General features: G+C 39.4%; 1 protein-coding gene across 2 annotated transcripts in view; it reads right to left on the bottom strand.

The window, feature by feature from the left end:
- Positions 1-2,985: 2,985 nt before the first annotated feature.
- Positions 2,986-17,500, bottom strand: part of LOC138014290 (immunoglobulin superfamily DCC subclass member 3-like) — a 41,498-nt gene continuing 26,983 nt past the window's right edge. For both annotated transcript variants that reach the window (XM_068861330.1, XM_068861335.1), the window contains exons 7-8: positions 4,675-4,817; positions 2,986-3,218 (exon numbers count right to left, since the gene is read on the bottom strand). In XM_068861330.1, coding sequence (XP_068717431.1) covers positions 3,096-3,218; positions 4,675-4,817 — 266 coding nt within the window. In that variant the 3' untranslated portion in view covers positions 2,986-3,095. The remainder of the gene's footprint in view (positions 3,219-4,674; positions 4,818-17,500) is intronic.

Below are 17,500 nucleotides of genomic sequence, written 5' to 3'. Positions count from 1 at the left end.
AATATTTGGCGCTTGCATAAACGTTCGCCACCTGCTTAATGTAATTGCATTAAAGTGCCCAAAATGTTTTTTTTTCTCTTTTCCCATATGATGCTATTCATCACGCACTCAATGAACAAAATTGAAATTTCGTTAGGGTTAGCCAGGAAGATGTGTCGCAGCGATGATTTATCCCACAAGCAATATAAGCATGAACTGAATCTCTTTCCATGTTTCTAACAGAAATGGTATTCTGCAAAAAAATAACGTCACCAGTCGGCTACGCCATTCCTTAGTGGTGTACCCCCTCCGGATCCTAAGAAAAATGCTGGATCCAGCCCTGCTTTCTTCCGTAAAACATGCCAGATCAACTTCGTGTTTGGGGAGAAGGATGTCACGGCGTGCCGAGGAAAACGTCCGCCTTATGCTCTGAACATTTTAAAGAGGAGAACGTCACCAGACCTTCTAGTCTGGACTTCAAAACGAAGAGGGAGTAGAAAGATGAAAACAAGTTTGTTTGTTTTTTGTGTGCATCGTACGAGGCATGCAAAACAGGTGGGAGAAGGTAACGAGCCGCCTTCGAAGAAGAGCAGGGCCGGGAAAAGTGAATGGTAAGACAATATTTTTTCACATGCTGCAAACATTCGAAACGTTTTATTACTCTAAGGTTTACATTGAAGTCGAAATCGCAATACATTTCGCTTTATGAACAGGAAAAAAATCACTTCGCACATGCAATAAAGAAAGAACGAAGGAGGAGGCCCAGAATCTCCTATTAACTAAGTGTTGTGTTGTAATTGTATATCTCAGAGAGGTTTAAAGCAAGGACGTTCTCCCTTCTACGTTGTCAAGATATTTACAATTGTAAATGGTTTGAACCCAGGAGTCATATCATAAGTAAAGTACGATCGTCCGAGAGAGCCCTTCTTAGTCTTCCCGTCCAATTACATCTAGGCTCAACTGACAGTCGACCAATAACATCACGAATAAGTTGACCAATGACTTCTTATAGTATCTACTGACGTTTCACAAATCACTTGACTCTGAAGATGACTTCCGCTCAGGTTCTCGAAACGTCAGTCAAAGTCATCTCAAACAGTCCTTCTCAGGACAACACTCACCAGGACGATCGTACTTTACTTACTTATGATATTTTACAATTGTGTTACTTGAGGCCATTCTCTTGAACGTTCCCCGTTTGATTACTGACTTGAAGGTTGTACCGTCAAGATCACCCTCGATAGATGATTAACTTAATGGAAGCTTGTATCCGACATCGGCTCAAGAATTACCGATGGAGTTCTCGTGTGATCGAGCTTTGGATCAGATTTGGACCAAAGAGTTAAAATGAATTCAAATGCGTATCGATCAGTTGCTCTACTACTAGATATGAAAAACAGACAAATAGCAAATGGAAAGGGCTTTAAACCTCACAATTCAATTTTTGGCAACTGCATAACCTGAGCATACAGATTTTGGGTTTTGTTATCAATATGCCTAATTAATTAAGGACGCAATTGTGTAACCATAAATCCATTCCAAATGAATGAGGCTGCCATCATTACGCATGTTTATTGTTTTATTTCCAACTCTTTCTTTAGTTGCCGTTATTACTCAATTAGTGTGTAACATACAATGAAACAAAAAGTTCAAAAGCAAATTTGCATCCACTCTAAATAACACCACAAAATCCTGGTGAAAGTGTTTAAAGAGAATCTTAATAAAGTATTTCTTAATGACTTTAGATGTAACACTACGTTAAGTATATCTGACCGAGTGAAGAAGCAATGTGAGACTTTTTTTGGAAATTTTAAAATACGTATCGACTATTTCATGGTTGGTGAGTGAGGACGCCGATTTTTATTCACGAGTTGTGAAGAATCGCTTAAACGAACGAGCGAGCGAAGGAGTAAGTTTTCGACAGACCTTCTTGTGTTTTCTTCGTAGCTCCTCTGACGACTGCGGATAAAAATATTTGTAGAGATCAGCCAAATGTGTCCTACATGAGATCCTTCTACCCCTCAATAAAAGAACGAGCGTCACAACGAGGGAGTAATAAAAATCGTACAAACGAGCCAACCACGAAGTAATTGGTTTAATCGCAGTAATCGTAGTTAACCAACTATGGTTTATATACATATAAATTAAAAGAGGCGAGTATTTATTGTGAGGCTATCAAAGCACTCAACAAAAGCTTCAAACAAATAGCAAAATATTTTGGAAATAAAAGAAAGCTTTACTGTCCATACCTCCCTTGAATGCTTTCAAACTTTAAAAGCGTTTTTGAAGTATTTTCTGGAGAAAACCAAGCAATAAACTTTGACAGCCATGCACCAGTCGGGCACCATGTTTACTTAGCTTTGACTACCCGCCGTCGGTGGACAGGCCCTGCACGCCAAAATTCAACAAACTACTAGCCAGTCAAAACGCAGGAATGATAATTTTTCAGTAGTGAACTTGAAACATCAGCCGACCACTTAAAAGGCTGAGACGACAAGTTCTTCACAAGTGAAAACATCGTTTGTCATGACTATACGATATTTTACTTCATCCCGGAAATGTAAGGAAATCTCTATACTTAAAAAAGAAAATGCTACATTACGCTTTGTCTACTGACAAATGCAACACTTACGACTAGTCAAAGTACATTGCTTACACAACTGACAACACGGTACTTTTACAATTTGGGGAAATTAATACTACTTACAATACAGTACTGACGAACACTAACTATTTTAAACAGAAAGCCAGAAACTAAGGGATTACTATCCACTTTTTTACAAACTTATTTTCTTTGCTTTTAGCCGCAGCGAGGTACTTTTCGAGACTAACTTTTTCGTTTCTCAAATACAGAAAGTCATGAAAGTGATATCTACTACTGTCTAAAGCACTGGTGTACAGGAAATGTTTGCCTAAGATAATCATATGGTCGAGGGCTACACTGGATCCGTGGTGAAGGTTTCCAGACATAATGCCCAATTTTGAAAGTGGGGCAATGCGAGACTCTTAAATATGAAACATGGTTAAATGTGTATCCCAAAGAGAGGACAAAGTACTCAGCCCTAGCTACTGTGCTTTTGTCACGCAGTAAGAATCAAAAAGTTTGCTTCCAGTGCTTAAAACACGTTTTCCATGTACACGTTTTCCATTCCCTTATTCATCCTCCAAAATTGAGTGGCTGCGCAGGTCCCTATGTTGGCCAACTGATGACCATTCTGGGTGGTGCTGTTTCCTTGGATCTGGCGGTGAGAAAAAAAATTGTCTTTCATTTATTTACCTGAAAGAAAAAGTGGGAGGAGGGGACAAAAACAGGAATAGTTATATTTAGGTCACAGTCCTGTCGATGAACCCGGCCAGAATAGTAGTTTATCAAGTGAACAGATATAATGATTGTCAATAATCGCAGTTTGATATCTCTTGATTCACGAGATTAATTTTCCGAGTGATAACACAGAATTGTAAACATTTGGATTAGGTCAGTGTCCTTGCATCAGTATTACCTACAGTATCATTTCTCGAATATGGCGTTATCCGTTTAATATTTGTTTAGATAGGAAGAACACGAATGTGACTGGAGCGCCGCTAATGTCGTCCGTTAAATGCATTCAGGTCAAGAGGCAGCTCTAACAACAGATTCTCGTGAATGGTTCATAAAACTATAGGGGCAAAAAAATATAGGACAGCAATAATGAAGTCTAATCCAAAACAAAATAAAGCTAAGAACAGAAGTTCACCAAGGGGCCCCTTTCTCTCCTATACTTGGCCAGGGAGAGTCAACCCTTTCCAGAGTAGATTTATTTATAGAACGCATAGCGTGGGAGATTCAGCACGCCCTCTATTGTATAAGCCAATGATAATAATTTAATAGATTTTGCTGGCACAATGTTTATTTTGTCATAATTTGCACTTTTGGTTCATTCTGCAGTGCAAAATAGATAATTTATTGAACACGCGATCCGTTTTTTGTGCACAAACTCAGTGCAACAGTGCATGTTTAGACAAGAAAAACAATTTTGGTGCTTGTCTCAGTACTTTTTGCCTCATAAGAATGCTCGGGTTGGGTGGTGGGATAGCCTGGCTCTCAAATGACGTGACCCATGACTCCGATCTATGCACGTTGCGCTTGCTGACATTGTCTTTGAAAGTAGCTATAGAAAAACGCACAATTAAATCTTAACAGAAACTCATAAGGGTTGAAACGTGTAACGGCCCCTTGTGTGCTGGGAAACAAGCTTCTGAATATTCAATTTGCTAAGTACCATATTTGGAACAACAAGAGCTAGGGGTTTCCAAATATGGTACTTAGCACTGAAACATTCAACCAATCAGTTCGCACTGAATATTCGGAAGCTGTGAACGCGCGTTACACGTTTCAACCCTTATGGGTTTCTGATCTTAAGTTAAACGATTTTTTTTTGACGACAAGCGTTTGCCTTTAATTTGTGTTGGAGTATTTGACCAAAATATTAAATAGAACTGATGGCATTTTAAGAAAATTTCAAGAAAGAACTAGCTAGCATTTGCATAGTTTTAAAACAGCATCTTTACTTTTTTTGGGCATAATTTCAAGCAAATACGAGCATTGCTAGAGTTATAGTATGTTACTTTTATGACCACAATCTACGCAATCTCAGAAAATGGCTATGATAAATTTGTTAGCTATTATATACAATGATCTGTTACATTTCTTCATACCTCGTTACTGACATAAAATACAGCCTTTCGGCGCTTGTTGTACATCACGATGATCAAGATTGCCACTGCAATGAGCAGAACAACTACTCCAATGACAACCGAGATCCACATCAAGAAAACGCTGGACAAATTAGAAGCGTCACCTGACAGAAAATAACGAAGGATAAGAAAAAAATCAGGCTGGCGTGCGCACATATATCGGTCATCCTTTGCATCTCCCACAAGTACTACTGCGAACGCAAACGGGATGAGATTTTCCTCGGGGAACGTCGGGTTTTCCTTCCTCGTGAAAATCGATTCTGAGCGGCTAATTATACCTCCGGCTATAGTCCTGTGCCTCTAGATCATGCATAGATCGCTTAGCAGCTGCCAAAGGAACCTTATGCATATTTTCGGCCCTCTAGCAATTCGAGGGCACAAATTTCCCCATACAGACGGGCCATGACTTTTGACAAAAAGGTGGTCCCAAGATAATCTTGTTCGTAGATACCGGCCGCTTCATCCGTTCTTCATTAAATGGTTGCTGGTGTTATGAATAACCGCATGCACCTAACTAGCCAAAGATCGTTCTTGTTTGGGAGTTTCCCCTCAGCGAATTGAAAAAAAAAGGCGTTGTCTTATTTATGGTAACTCGTCAGAGCGTCAGCTGTGTGAGTTAAAAAAAGGAACGAAATGTAGATTTAATTTCTGTCTCCTCACCAAAACGTTCCTACAAACATAATACCAGGCGGTTTAAGTACTTATGTAATTTTACTCGACTTTTTTTGGAATCGATGACTGTTGGTATTGTAGTCTTCATGCATGTAGCTAAGGAGAGTTTGATCTTAGACTTTCAGTTTAACAATTAATTAAAATTACGAGCAATGTATCGAAATGCCTATATATATACCGCCACCGAAAGTCACAGATTGCGAACGTGAAGCAAGAATCATCAACGCTCCTTCTTTGGAGTAAGCCTTCCCGTCTGTATTCTTCGCAAGACAGCTGTACTTGCTAAAATTTTTCTCCTCTCCAAGTAAAACAAGTATGAGTGTCGAGATGCTGCCGGTTTGAATGACTGTTCCGTTCGCTTCAGTGGAGTTGTCTCTTAACCAGCTAATTAGGGGTGTAGGATTTCCAGTGGCTTTGCATATAAAGGAAACAATAGTAAAGTTCCCTTCAAGGAAAACTTGAACGTTTTGAGGATGGAAAGTAATGGTGGGACCTGTGAACAAACAAAACAGAGTAAAATACACTCTCCTCTTTGTGGTTGTGCTTCATAAAGGCTTAACCGTGCAGCCTGAATGTTAAACAAGGAAATCATGTACCAACGGGATTGATGATGTTACACTGGAATGTAAGAAGAGCTATGCGTGGGTGGTTACAAGAGAAAGCCCATTTGCATGGATGCAGTAATATCAGTACCCATTTTAGTTAAGTCTCAATCAATACCTAGCTAAACTCAACTTCTCTACCAATTGGGAAAAACTAATTAAATCAAATAACTTGATATTAAAGCAGATAGAAATGAAATGTCTGTTTATGGTGGGAGAGAAAGATCGGAGTTCTCAGAGAAATGGTGCAGATTAGAGAACGCATAACATTCTCAACACGTAGATTTAGCCAAGCCTAAAAGCGGAACCCCAGGTTATAAGTTAACCTGGATTGAGCCTGAGATCCAATCAAAACCCAGTATCTGGTCAGCGGACAACTTAAAAATAGCTGAACCTTTTTACCTCTAAACTTGAGTCCGTAATACTGGTCAGCGGATGCCTTGTTTGACAGGTGTCAATTGACCATAACATGAATGTTCCAACCCATTCTCTACCTTGAATTCACGATTGTCATAGATTCTTCATTTGCTTTCAATTTACTATTATCGTGAATTTCGAAGACTGAAAGCTCGATATAGATCATGGGAAATGGTGAGATACTTTTAAAAAGACGTCTTAAGTCTTTTTGACTCGAAGCTGAGAAGAATTCGAACCTGGGAAAGTTAGTTAATCCGTCACCTAAAAATCCATTTTCTAATGTCACCTGTTGAATGCCCAATATCAAAGATGTATGCTGTAAACTAGACAAACATTCATATGGAGGATATTACATGGCCGCTCGGGGATACGAATTTTATCTTCGAGTGCTGCAAGTATCTCTCACGAGTGAGCGAAGCGAACGAGTGAGAGATACTATCAGCACGAGAAGATAAAATTCGTACCCCAAGTGGCCATGTAATGTTCTGTTTATTATGTATATATTTCTGAAATGTCTAGATTTAAAAAAAATTGTTTTATTCAGTTTCGAAATGATGAAAAAGTGGTCACCAACCGCCAAAACACGCATGTTGTGTAACATGAAACAAGATATGAAAGTTATGAAAAACAAATCATGATAAGGTAAAATTTTGCAATAAAAATATTATGTAGCAGAGAAATATTATGTGAAGGCACAAAAATATCGAAGAAGAAGCTCGCTTTTTATTGGCTAATCGTGTTCCTTACCATGACGACACCTATATTCTCACATGTGAAAGATAAAAATGATATGTTCAATGCGCGCGTTGAAGATATGATTTTTTGGTAAAAGGAGAAATCCTGGTATTTCATCAATATCTATATAATAAAATAAGACTAACACCGGCCTCCCGTTCATTCAAAGGCTCGAGCGTAACTTGGCAAAAGTGGCAAAAAGACCAGACTAAAGAAGTTTAAGGTCGCTTCATATAGTTTCCTGACCGCGCGCAACCTGGTTACTAAAATGTGGCTGATGGCGCGAGTCTTAAAAGTTCGCTCGGGCCACGCGCGGCTCTCCCACGCGAACGTAAACAAACATGGCTTCCCAAATTTGCAATTTTTTTTTTCGTCAAAATTATGTCGACGTATCATTTTTTCGAAATGTTTATTTATCTGTAAGAAGGCTGCAAATTCTTTAGAGTCCAACAAAAGGTTAGAAAAATATTAATAATTTCCCACTGTTCTGAACAACTCAACTGATTCTAACAACCATCGATCGAGGGATACAGCCATCCTTGGAGTCGTGAACGCTCGTTCCAAATTCCTTGGCTTTCTTTGCTCACGTATTAAAACATTAGATCTCAAGCAGAGGTACGCGCGCGCCTGAACGGGGTTGGGAATTTCATGCATGCTCAAATGGCGATCTTGGCGAATTCCTATTCTGTGAATATGTTGTGTGATGAAAAACATGCAAAAGCTTCACGTGAAATATCTCCAGTTTTCTTCGGTGAAATCTCTTTAGATTTTGCAGAGCGATAATTAATGTTTACGCCTTCTGTCTGCCAATTCATCAAAAAATTTTGCAAGACGATTTTTTTAAAGTGGAACAAAAAAAACACAAATTCGCTAAAAGCGACGAAACTACCTTTGTAACCTCTACTTTTTTGGCCTTCAGAAGATTCCTCTGGACCAAATGTCATGTAAGGTCAAAGTTTAGAAAATTTTCACTGAAGGGAATGCAAGAAAATCGACTTATCTTTAGAGAGTTCTAAGTTCAACTAAAACCTCGTTAATTTAACGATGCTGGTTGAAAAGAGTAGTTCTGCTTTTTAGAAGCAGTTTAAGAGCAATGAGTCTAATTACCTGGGCGCATTCCTAAACATATTCGAGAGTATGGACATGTATTGTGATACGCGGCCTATGAGTCAACGTCTTCATCAGAGGAAATTATTGCTCTAACCATCTGCAGCTGTAATTACCAACTGTTACTCTCATCAGTTTAAAAAATATGAGGGTCGGTCTTGCCGGTCTTGTCGGTCTCTACCCTCCCTACAGTGGTGCGATGCTGCTCCTTGACTGGGTTAACCAGTCAGATGAAAAGGTCACGTGGTTCCTGGGCCTCATATTTTTTTGTTCGACTTTCTCCATCGTTGTCGTTTTGGAATAAGTTACAGATATATATATATATATATATATATATATATATATATAGCTACGCAAGCAATAATTGGCTAAATTAGCTGGCGGTATTCTAATCTACGGCCCGCCAAATTTGAATTTTTGAAAATTTCTAACAAGCTTTTCATAGCGTTTATGTTAAATAAACTTGTAAAACTGTTTGAATCTTGCAAGCAACTATTTAAAAAAGCCAAAAAAATTCATTCGTTCCTCGGATTTTGATGCGGCAATCTTTGGGGCAGTTGAATCTTCCGCTTGAATTCAACTACTACTTACCTTTCCCGAGCGCCTGATTACTTCAGAGACTATAATAAATATCTTAATAACTTCGTTCTCTCGGTGCCTACTGATTTATAGCCCCGGCATAAATCAACGGGAAAATTTCGGTCCGTAACTGTTAATAACAGTACAGACGAAGAAAACGAGGTTCGTAAGAGGTATGTAATATAGAGAGATTTCTTTTACCCTGGTAGATTATTCATCCTTTTGCACCCTTTGGTTCTAGTGTCCCTACGCTGATACTATTTATAAAAATAAGACTAAAAATAATAAAACCTACCCCTAAACTCCAGCTCTATCGTTCTCCTTGTACATTGGATTTGATTCAAAGACCAACAAGAGTAATTTCCAGAATTTTTTTCTGTGGCATTTTGGATGAAGAATTTGCACACTTTGCTGGCCTCACTATCGCCACTACCGCCAAAACCTCCGCAATCGTGTAAAAGTCTCATGTCGTCATTGAAATAGTATTGTATCCAATATGGCTTGTCATTGTATCCAGGCTCCCTCTTTGATGAATTACTGATACAAGCTATAGTTACGTTGTAGCCTGTAGGTAGGATGTTGTCACCAGGAAATTCCATGGTTCGGAGTTCCACGGTGGAGAGGAATGGATCTGTGAAAAGCGTGATTTTGACATTTCAAAGTAGTTGTATATTCTCTGAGGAGTGTAATACTCTGACTCGTAAAAATATGCTTTTGTCCATTATACCATGTCCTCCAGCACAAAGTCAACAAGAAAAGTCACTAGCATCACACGTAGCCAAGGAGGTGTAGGTTACTAGGCAGCTTAATGTGAATGATCATCTGAAAAAACTTTGCCACTTTACTTATTCTCCGAAATCGTCCCAAATATATCGTGTTCTTTTTAGAACCTCTTTGTTGAAAATTCACGTTTTTATTCGATTTGAAGGACGGGAATAGTGGTCGTAGTTGGATCCATGACAGAGCAATAAAGAGGAATGGCTTCGATACCGGGTTGACGTCACAAATTACTTTGCAACGCTGTTTTCAAAGAACTATCACAATGCAAAGGAATCTTTTACGTCGTCCCGGTATTAAACTTTTTTCTCTTTCTTGCGCTGTAGTAGATCAAATTGCAACTCAGTAGTTTATCCTCTTTTTAGAATCCTGTAAAACAGTGAATTTGAAGGAAAGAACGGTAAGCGAACCAAAGGATTATTGTTGAGAAATGCTGAGAATTGTTAACCGAACATATTTTTTGAGGTGATATCACTTTAAGCAAGAACGACGACGACGGCTAAAAGAACGTTGTCTAAAAATATCACTTTCTATTATTGTTCTAATTACGCGATTTCTCCAAGTCGTTTGACGTGTGAATCAACATTCCAGGAATGAAATTGGCAAGGAGGTTGTGGATGTTTGGAGAGAAAATTAATGTACTTTTTCGCCTCAACTAGGAGCTCATTAAGGGTAGCCTCTATCTCCACTAAACCCGTCAGTCAACTCTTTCCCGAGTAAATTTATTTTTAGGAACGGGTAATCTTTCACTCAAAGTATCATATTTCCCTTGACGCTGAGATGGCTCTGTTTTGATTGACTTTTACAACAATGGGCGTGCTGAATCTTCCAAGGGAGGCGTCATATAAAAAAAAATCTACTCAGAAAAGGGTTGACTCCTGTGCCAAGTAATTGGAGATAGACTCTCCCCTTGATGAGCTCCTGCCTCCCCACATAAACTCAATATTGGCCATTTTACGTCGTTGTCACGACAATGACAGCTAAAATAGGGACCAAAACGTGAAACGCACGCGGCGTGCAGAGCCTTTGTTTTTGTTTTGTTTTTTTTTTGTTTTTTATTAGACCTATTGTTTTGTGTAGTTCTTGTAGCAGTCGTTGTCTTGCTTACTTAAGCCGCCTATGAAGAACAATCATGACCGCAACCTGACTACAGCTACTTGTATCTGGTTTAATTCATACCGATGCCGCGGCACACATAGTAGCCCCCACCCCCCACCCCTTTCCCCCTCTCGGGATATTCCATCGCAATCAAAGATTAGGGAAATGATAGACGTCCGCGTCCAGGTTTAGGCCGAATTACACAGATTATTGGGGACTACGTTTTCAAGTATTTCCAAAGAGTGCAATTTTTCTACGAGCAAGGGTTGTGAGACGTGGCGTGAGTTTAAGAGAAATTTTAAGACCTGTCCATTTGCTGCTGCAACTGCTAAGAAAGCACTGTGTTCTTCAGTTATTTTTGGTCAGGTGAGGGTTCGAACTCGCGATATCCCGCATGGCAGACCGATGCTCAACCAACCCGCTTCCCCTGTGTGGCTATTACCCTCATTTAACCCGATTTCAGCGATTTTTTAGGCTTCTGGGTTGAGTCTACGGGTAACTCGTTTGATTTTAAGCAAATACGATCTATAGTTACCTGCAAAGTCATTTTTGGCTATGCTACAGCTTGTACTTGACTTGAGCAAGACACAAAATAAGAAAATAACCAACAGCATGACAGGAAAAGTTTTTATCCTTTCGCCACTTGAATGTCAAAGACCTAAAATTATAGTTCACACAATGGTCAGTACATAAGTACAAAAAATATTAAGCAAAATAAAGACGTTCTTAACTGCCTTAATTGTTTTCAGTTTGTTCTTAAAATTTTGGTTAATCTCAGCTTAAACGTTCTTATTAAAAGGTTCTTAAACAAAAAAAGAGAGTGTAATAATCACAGTAGTATGCACTTATCAGACACCTTCTTTATGAGAAAGAAATTGAAATCCATTGCATGGACACATTAAAATGATGTGAAAGGGACTGGATGACGCTATTGGTAAAAACGCCGAAACATGTATTATTTCCTCTGATGGCCAAATGAAAAATTTTCTTTTTGTCTTTTGTGAAAATAAATAATTTAATTAATTAAGCATGCAATTACAGCCCGGCGTAATGGCACTTGCTGCTCGTAAACGACATCTTAAGTAGATCACTTAATGGTAAAACTATTTGGGGATCAATTTTCCCTATGGTCATCATGAATAAAATCGAAACTCAGATTACTTTTATTGCGGAGCTCAGGTGCGCGAAGAGTGCCAGCGGTGCACCAAGGGTAAGTAATTTTGGGGAATCTATCCATGCGACTGAGAAATTTTGGGTATGGCGCCAGCGTACGCCCGTACAGACTGTCGGGATGGAGGTGAAGAGGAAAGACGGCCTTTGGGGACGGAGGTATTCGGGCAAGTTTCCTTGGTGGGAAATCGCATGGCCAGCGTTGCATTTGCCAAGCCGCGTTTTTCTGACCGGAAATATCGGTTTTTATTCTCAATCAAAGCGAGTTTATCTGAAGGATTTGCATTAGTTTGAAAAAGTCTGAGATCGTCATCCAAAGACTGCGAACAACAGTCGCTTTCTAAGTTCGTTACTTCTTGGTTTTTTTTTTGTTGTTGTTGTTGTTGTTGTGTACTTTTTTGATTCGGTAAGAATCAGCGTTTGGGTGTTACGAGCAGCGAAATGGATCGGCTGTCTTTGCTAAATTACAGATTAAGGTGTACGGGAATGAGAGAGGAAAGATCGATCGTGTTGTTTGCCAACGTTGTAATAGGGCTGTCTTCGGACGTTGCGGCAGCGAAAGGATGTTTTACCATAAAGAATCCTCACTTGAAGAAACCGTTTCTCGGTGAACATGGGAAGAGACTGTAAATAAACTATCAAGTCACCTTAGGATTTGCATCTGCTTAGGCTTAGCAAAGCAACGATTTTGTGTGAAATGAGTTATCGTTCACTTAACTAACTGTCACCAGGCTCGTACTCCTTTCTTTGGCATTTATGCGGACATTTATGTCAAATTGCTTAGCAGTTTGTCCATCTTACTATGGGATATGTTTGTTTGTTGTCGCATTTCTCCGATTTTTCCAAGAAAAGTTGAAGAAAAATTTGCATCTCTTCTTTGCTTTCTTTCAATGTTTTGTTATTTCGACACGCCGTGAATTGGCCTCAGTGCATCTAAAATGAGCTTATATACCTCGCTGCCTCACATTTTGTAAAACTAGCTAAAAAAGGAAGAAGGCCTGAAAACGTTTGGAATTATTCCGTTTTGACAGAGATTCTGACGTATTTCAACAACCACATTTACTGGCATTTTGTGTGAAATGGGTGTGAGCTTGTCAACTGCCTTGTTTGACTGTGAAATTGCAGTCGAGTAAGCGAATTTACCACACTTTAGGTTGACTTTTAATTTAATCAGTAAAGATTTTTTGCGGTTCTTATGAACTGAAGAGAGAGGGAGTAAAGATTGTCAGTCAAACGGAAAATGGGGCAAGTTGTGAAAGAGATTACTGTGCATGTAATTTCAGCTTTAGTTGTTGATTAAAATTGCTAGTTATTGTTTGCAAGGCTTCTTTGTTTACTGCTGTGAGCTCAGAGGTGTTTGATCTGTTTGATCACTGTAAACTGCACACACTAATGACAATTAATTTTGTAATTTATGCAGAGGCACAATCATTTCCTTTAACACTATACCGCTTTCTGGGGTTAAAAACGGGAGCTTCTGATTGGTTGAAAAAGGTGGCGCGAGAACTTTGAACCAACCACTGAGTTAAGTAATGCAAAACCACAGCAATTCCCTAATTACTTTCGACACTCAATTGAAAACCGCTTTATCGTTATCATTGATGTCAAAAGTAATACCATTGACAACTTGCAGTCAAGGTTTGTAGTTTGCAATAATTATAACTGATCGATGCCAAGAATAAAACGATTGAAACCATTCTCAACTTTACGAGATTTGCACTGAGTTGATTCATGTGTTATGCTTTCGCTCTGTCAAGATCACTTTCCTCAATGAAAAGTGAAGTAGATTTCGGCGAATTTTTTTAATGTTATACATAAAAGGAAATCGACGTTAGTTTCTTTCGTCTTTACTCTTATAGGTCACAAAAATGACACCATAAAATGTTTAAAATTAGGTGAACAAAGTTCGTTTTTCTTTTAATAGGCCGTGTTCAGTGAACAGTACGCATCTCTTTGGGATTTTACCGTTTTGTTTTGTTCTGGCTTATTCTAAAATATCGAATTTGGTTTGATAGTAAAAAAAAAGCCACCGATACATGAAAGAAAGCTGAATTTGTTACAGTCACTCAACCAAAGCACATAACCGGTTCTGTTGTTGAGATTTAAAAGTAGGACTGTTAACCTAACCTACATCTACTGATTTATACCATTTACTTTTAAATGTAAACTGTAAAACTATGATAAGGCAGAGGTTTGTTAATCATTTATGCTCATAATCATGTGATATTTCTAAAATACATGTTTGCACTTGATTGCATTGTGGCAATGGTTGTGCAGCAAAAAATTGAAAAAATTATAATTACAATAAAGAAGACCTCACTGGAGTCCTGCCTAGGGGTGACCCGAAAACACTTACCCCCGGTTAGCGGACCCCCCTACGGACCGGGTCCACGGATTGCCTTACGGACCAGTGCGCAGACTACCAATACGGACCCCTCTACGGGCCATCCCAAAACAACATGGAAATAAAAATAAATAAAGTAAAATAAATGACAACTGAATATTTGTCTTACCAGTTGTCTGGATAGAGCACTCGTATCGGGGAAATCTCAACCGTTACGCAAATTTAACGGAATAATTCTCAGGCTCGGCCTGGCGCTAGTACCCTGCTTGGGAAGACAAAAAAAGACTCTGCCGGCCGCCTCGACTTTCTTTGATTTGTCGCTCATCCAATGCAAAGAAATGGATGAGTCAGTCCAGTTTCGACTTGCCAAACATGTTTTTTATTTTTTATTTTTGCGCATGATCAATTGCCATGCGTCATCAATATTTGAAGAGAGTCCTTCTCTTTGGCTATGAATAGCTCTAGCCGACAAACCCTTTTTACTTAAGCCTTTAATACCAAGAGGGAAGGCTTTATCTTAAGACTTTCCCTAAGGAAGATCACTTGTTTACCTAATAAGAGTGGTTGGTGGTTAGCAAGCATTGCCCTTTTGCCTTAGATATAAGACATCACCGTAATGAAAACACTTTTTAGTAAATTTCCTGTTTCAGATTGCATATCAATCAGTATGTCACATTCTCCTTAAAAGCTTTACAGGTGTCTGTTTGCAAAGAAAATGAGGTTCAAAATTGATGGATTCTTCCAATTAATGCTTTCGTGAAGACAGTGAAAGAAGAGAAGATGATGAATTAAGGGAGAATGGCAAGGCAATAGAGCATTGGAAAATTCTGTTGCGAGAATTTCACTCTTTATCCTTTGAAGGCGAATTGTGCTTACCTTGAATTTTTTCTTTTGCAAGGAGTTACGGACACCCTGTGTGAAAAATAATGACTGTTTTATAGCTAGAAGTGTGCACTCAGTTATACATTTAATTTCAAACCTATCTTTTTTCTCCACTAAATTATTAATACCAGTTTAATAAGAAATATCGGTGAAATACACCGTTCACGATCCAAATGAAACTAACAATGAGTCCGAGGGAAGGTATTGATTCTTTTTATCAGCGAATACAACAAATTGGCGAACAACTGGCACTCAATGCACGCACTTTTTGTATTCAATTCTAACTCGTACGCTACGACATCCTGTCAGGTGGTGTAAAACGTCAATGACCGCAAGTTTGCTTTTTACCGTGAAATTAAATCCAATGTTTGTTAACCAACTAACTTTCTAATTCTCTTTATCTGAACTTCAAACGAAAGCCTGATAAGAGAACCGGCTGACCTTGAATGACAATTAAATACATAACAAAAAAGGTTTTAAATAGATTGAAAAGAAAGGTTGATGTTCTTGCCCAATCATTCGCAGACAACTTTGGCAAGGAAGTGCTTGTAAAAAACGCATGGTACAATTAGTTTTGTAAATAATCGTAATAATATTTGGCGCTTGTATAAACTTTCGCCACCCGCGTAATGTAATTGCGTCAAAGTGCCCATAATGTTTTTTTTTTTTTGTCTTTTCCCATCTGATTCTCTTTATCACGCACTCAATGAACAAAATTGAAAGTAAGACAGTTGAGGTACTTTCCAAATTCGTTAGGGTTAGCCAGGAAGATGCCACCCCCCCCCCCCCCCCCTTCCCCACTCCCTAGGGAGTTAGGATTAGGGTTAGGGTTGACCTTAGGCATTCTAATTGAACTGGTATTCAGAGCTGCATCAACAAGAAAATGGCCTCTGACGGCTCTCGCAACTGCTTTACCGGTAAGCATATGCCCAACGGTATTTTTTGCAAACACTAATTCTAGGACTTCTTGTAGACCCGAACCTGCCATTATATGACAAATACAGCCAAGGAAACTCATTTCGGTGTGAAGACCTCCCAATCTTAGAACAATGGATTTAAGTTCACTATCTCAGGCTTGAGGCTCACTTCTGACAATCATGAGAGCTTTCAACCACAACTGCTGGTCAAATGCTATGACTGGTGTAACGTGATAACGCTTGGCTTGTTCACTAACAAATCGAAGTGTAGAATAAATGCACGTCTTGTCGCTTGGATCCAGGTCTATCATTGGAAGAAACATGATTGAGGACCGGCCAGGATAATCGCCTTCGCATATCTTTTGCATAGTCCCAGACCATGCAGGCCGCGGAGATCTTAGTAGTGGCTGAGTCAGCTTCCAGAGAAGGTCGAGGTTTGCCGAAGTATCTTGCACCCCTAGGCTTCGTAGCTCTTTATAGTACAGTGGCGAAGCTTCTTCGCGTGGATCATGATAATGGCGAATGTTTATTCGTCCAGCTGTGGCTATGTCCTCAACAGTGACGACTTAGTTGGGAACTGGCTTGCTTTTTGTTGTGCTAGGCGTTATTGTAGCAATAATCCCCATTCCATGAAATGTCCCCGCCCCCATCTAAAGTTCTTGTATTATGGTCAACATTGTCTGCAATATGTTGAACAAAGTGACCTGGTGTGTATCCTGGGATGTCGGTGCCATGTGATGCAGCAGCACTTCTTTCGAACTTCTGGACTGCTGGATACGAAGAACAGAAACCGTGAGCGTGTAGTGAGTCCATAAAGAACTGACATGCAAAATGGTGATGCATTTGGACACCACGACCAAGCTGTAGAGGTGCTAAAATCACCCTTGCCCTTGTTGCTCGGACAATGGCTTGTCCAACCGAAGCAATCTGCAGCTCAACGTCCTTGCCAACAAAAAGAATGCGAAGGAAAAGTCGCAACAGATCAGGGATGAACTCCAAATTCTTTTCAATTGAAGACATTTGGTCGCTAGATGGGAAATTGTACCTTGAAACGTCTAAGTTCTTGATATCACTCTTGAGTAGCTTCGCTGCTGTCTCAACAATTCTTCTTGCCTTTGGCTGACGATAGAACTCGCTGATAATTGATGACACTGTATGGTGAAATGTGACAACATTGGCTTCTTTGTGCAAATTAGTTACCACGATTTTGTCTCCAAAATGTTCCTTTAGCTTTGCTTTCATGCACACAGCACTATATGCCTGTTCTTCGGAACCCTGTAGATACTCCTACATTTTGTTGACAAGATAAGTTATTGTAATTTGCTCCTCATCATTCTCCTCTAGGAACTTTACAACTTTCAGAAATGCCGTAGCCTTACCAGTGTCGACTGGCCTTCCCTGCCGCGGTCGCTTTGTGTCCTTGTCTGAGCCATCATCACTGCAGTGTTGTAGAGGGACCTGCTTACCTGTACGAAAGTTAACGCTGC

Source organism: Montipora capricornis, chromosome 8 (genome assembly GCF_036669925.1).
Source record: "Montipora capricornis isolate CH-2021 chromosome 8, ASM3666992v2, whole genome shotgun sequence".
Taxonomy (NCBI): domain Eukaryota; kingdom Metazoa; phylum Cnidaria; class Anthozoa; order Scleractinia; family Acroporidae; genus Montipora; species Montipora capricornis.
The sequence above is the reverse complement of the archived record's forward strand: the minus strand, read 5'-3'. Positions and strand labels throughout refer to the sequence as shown.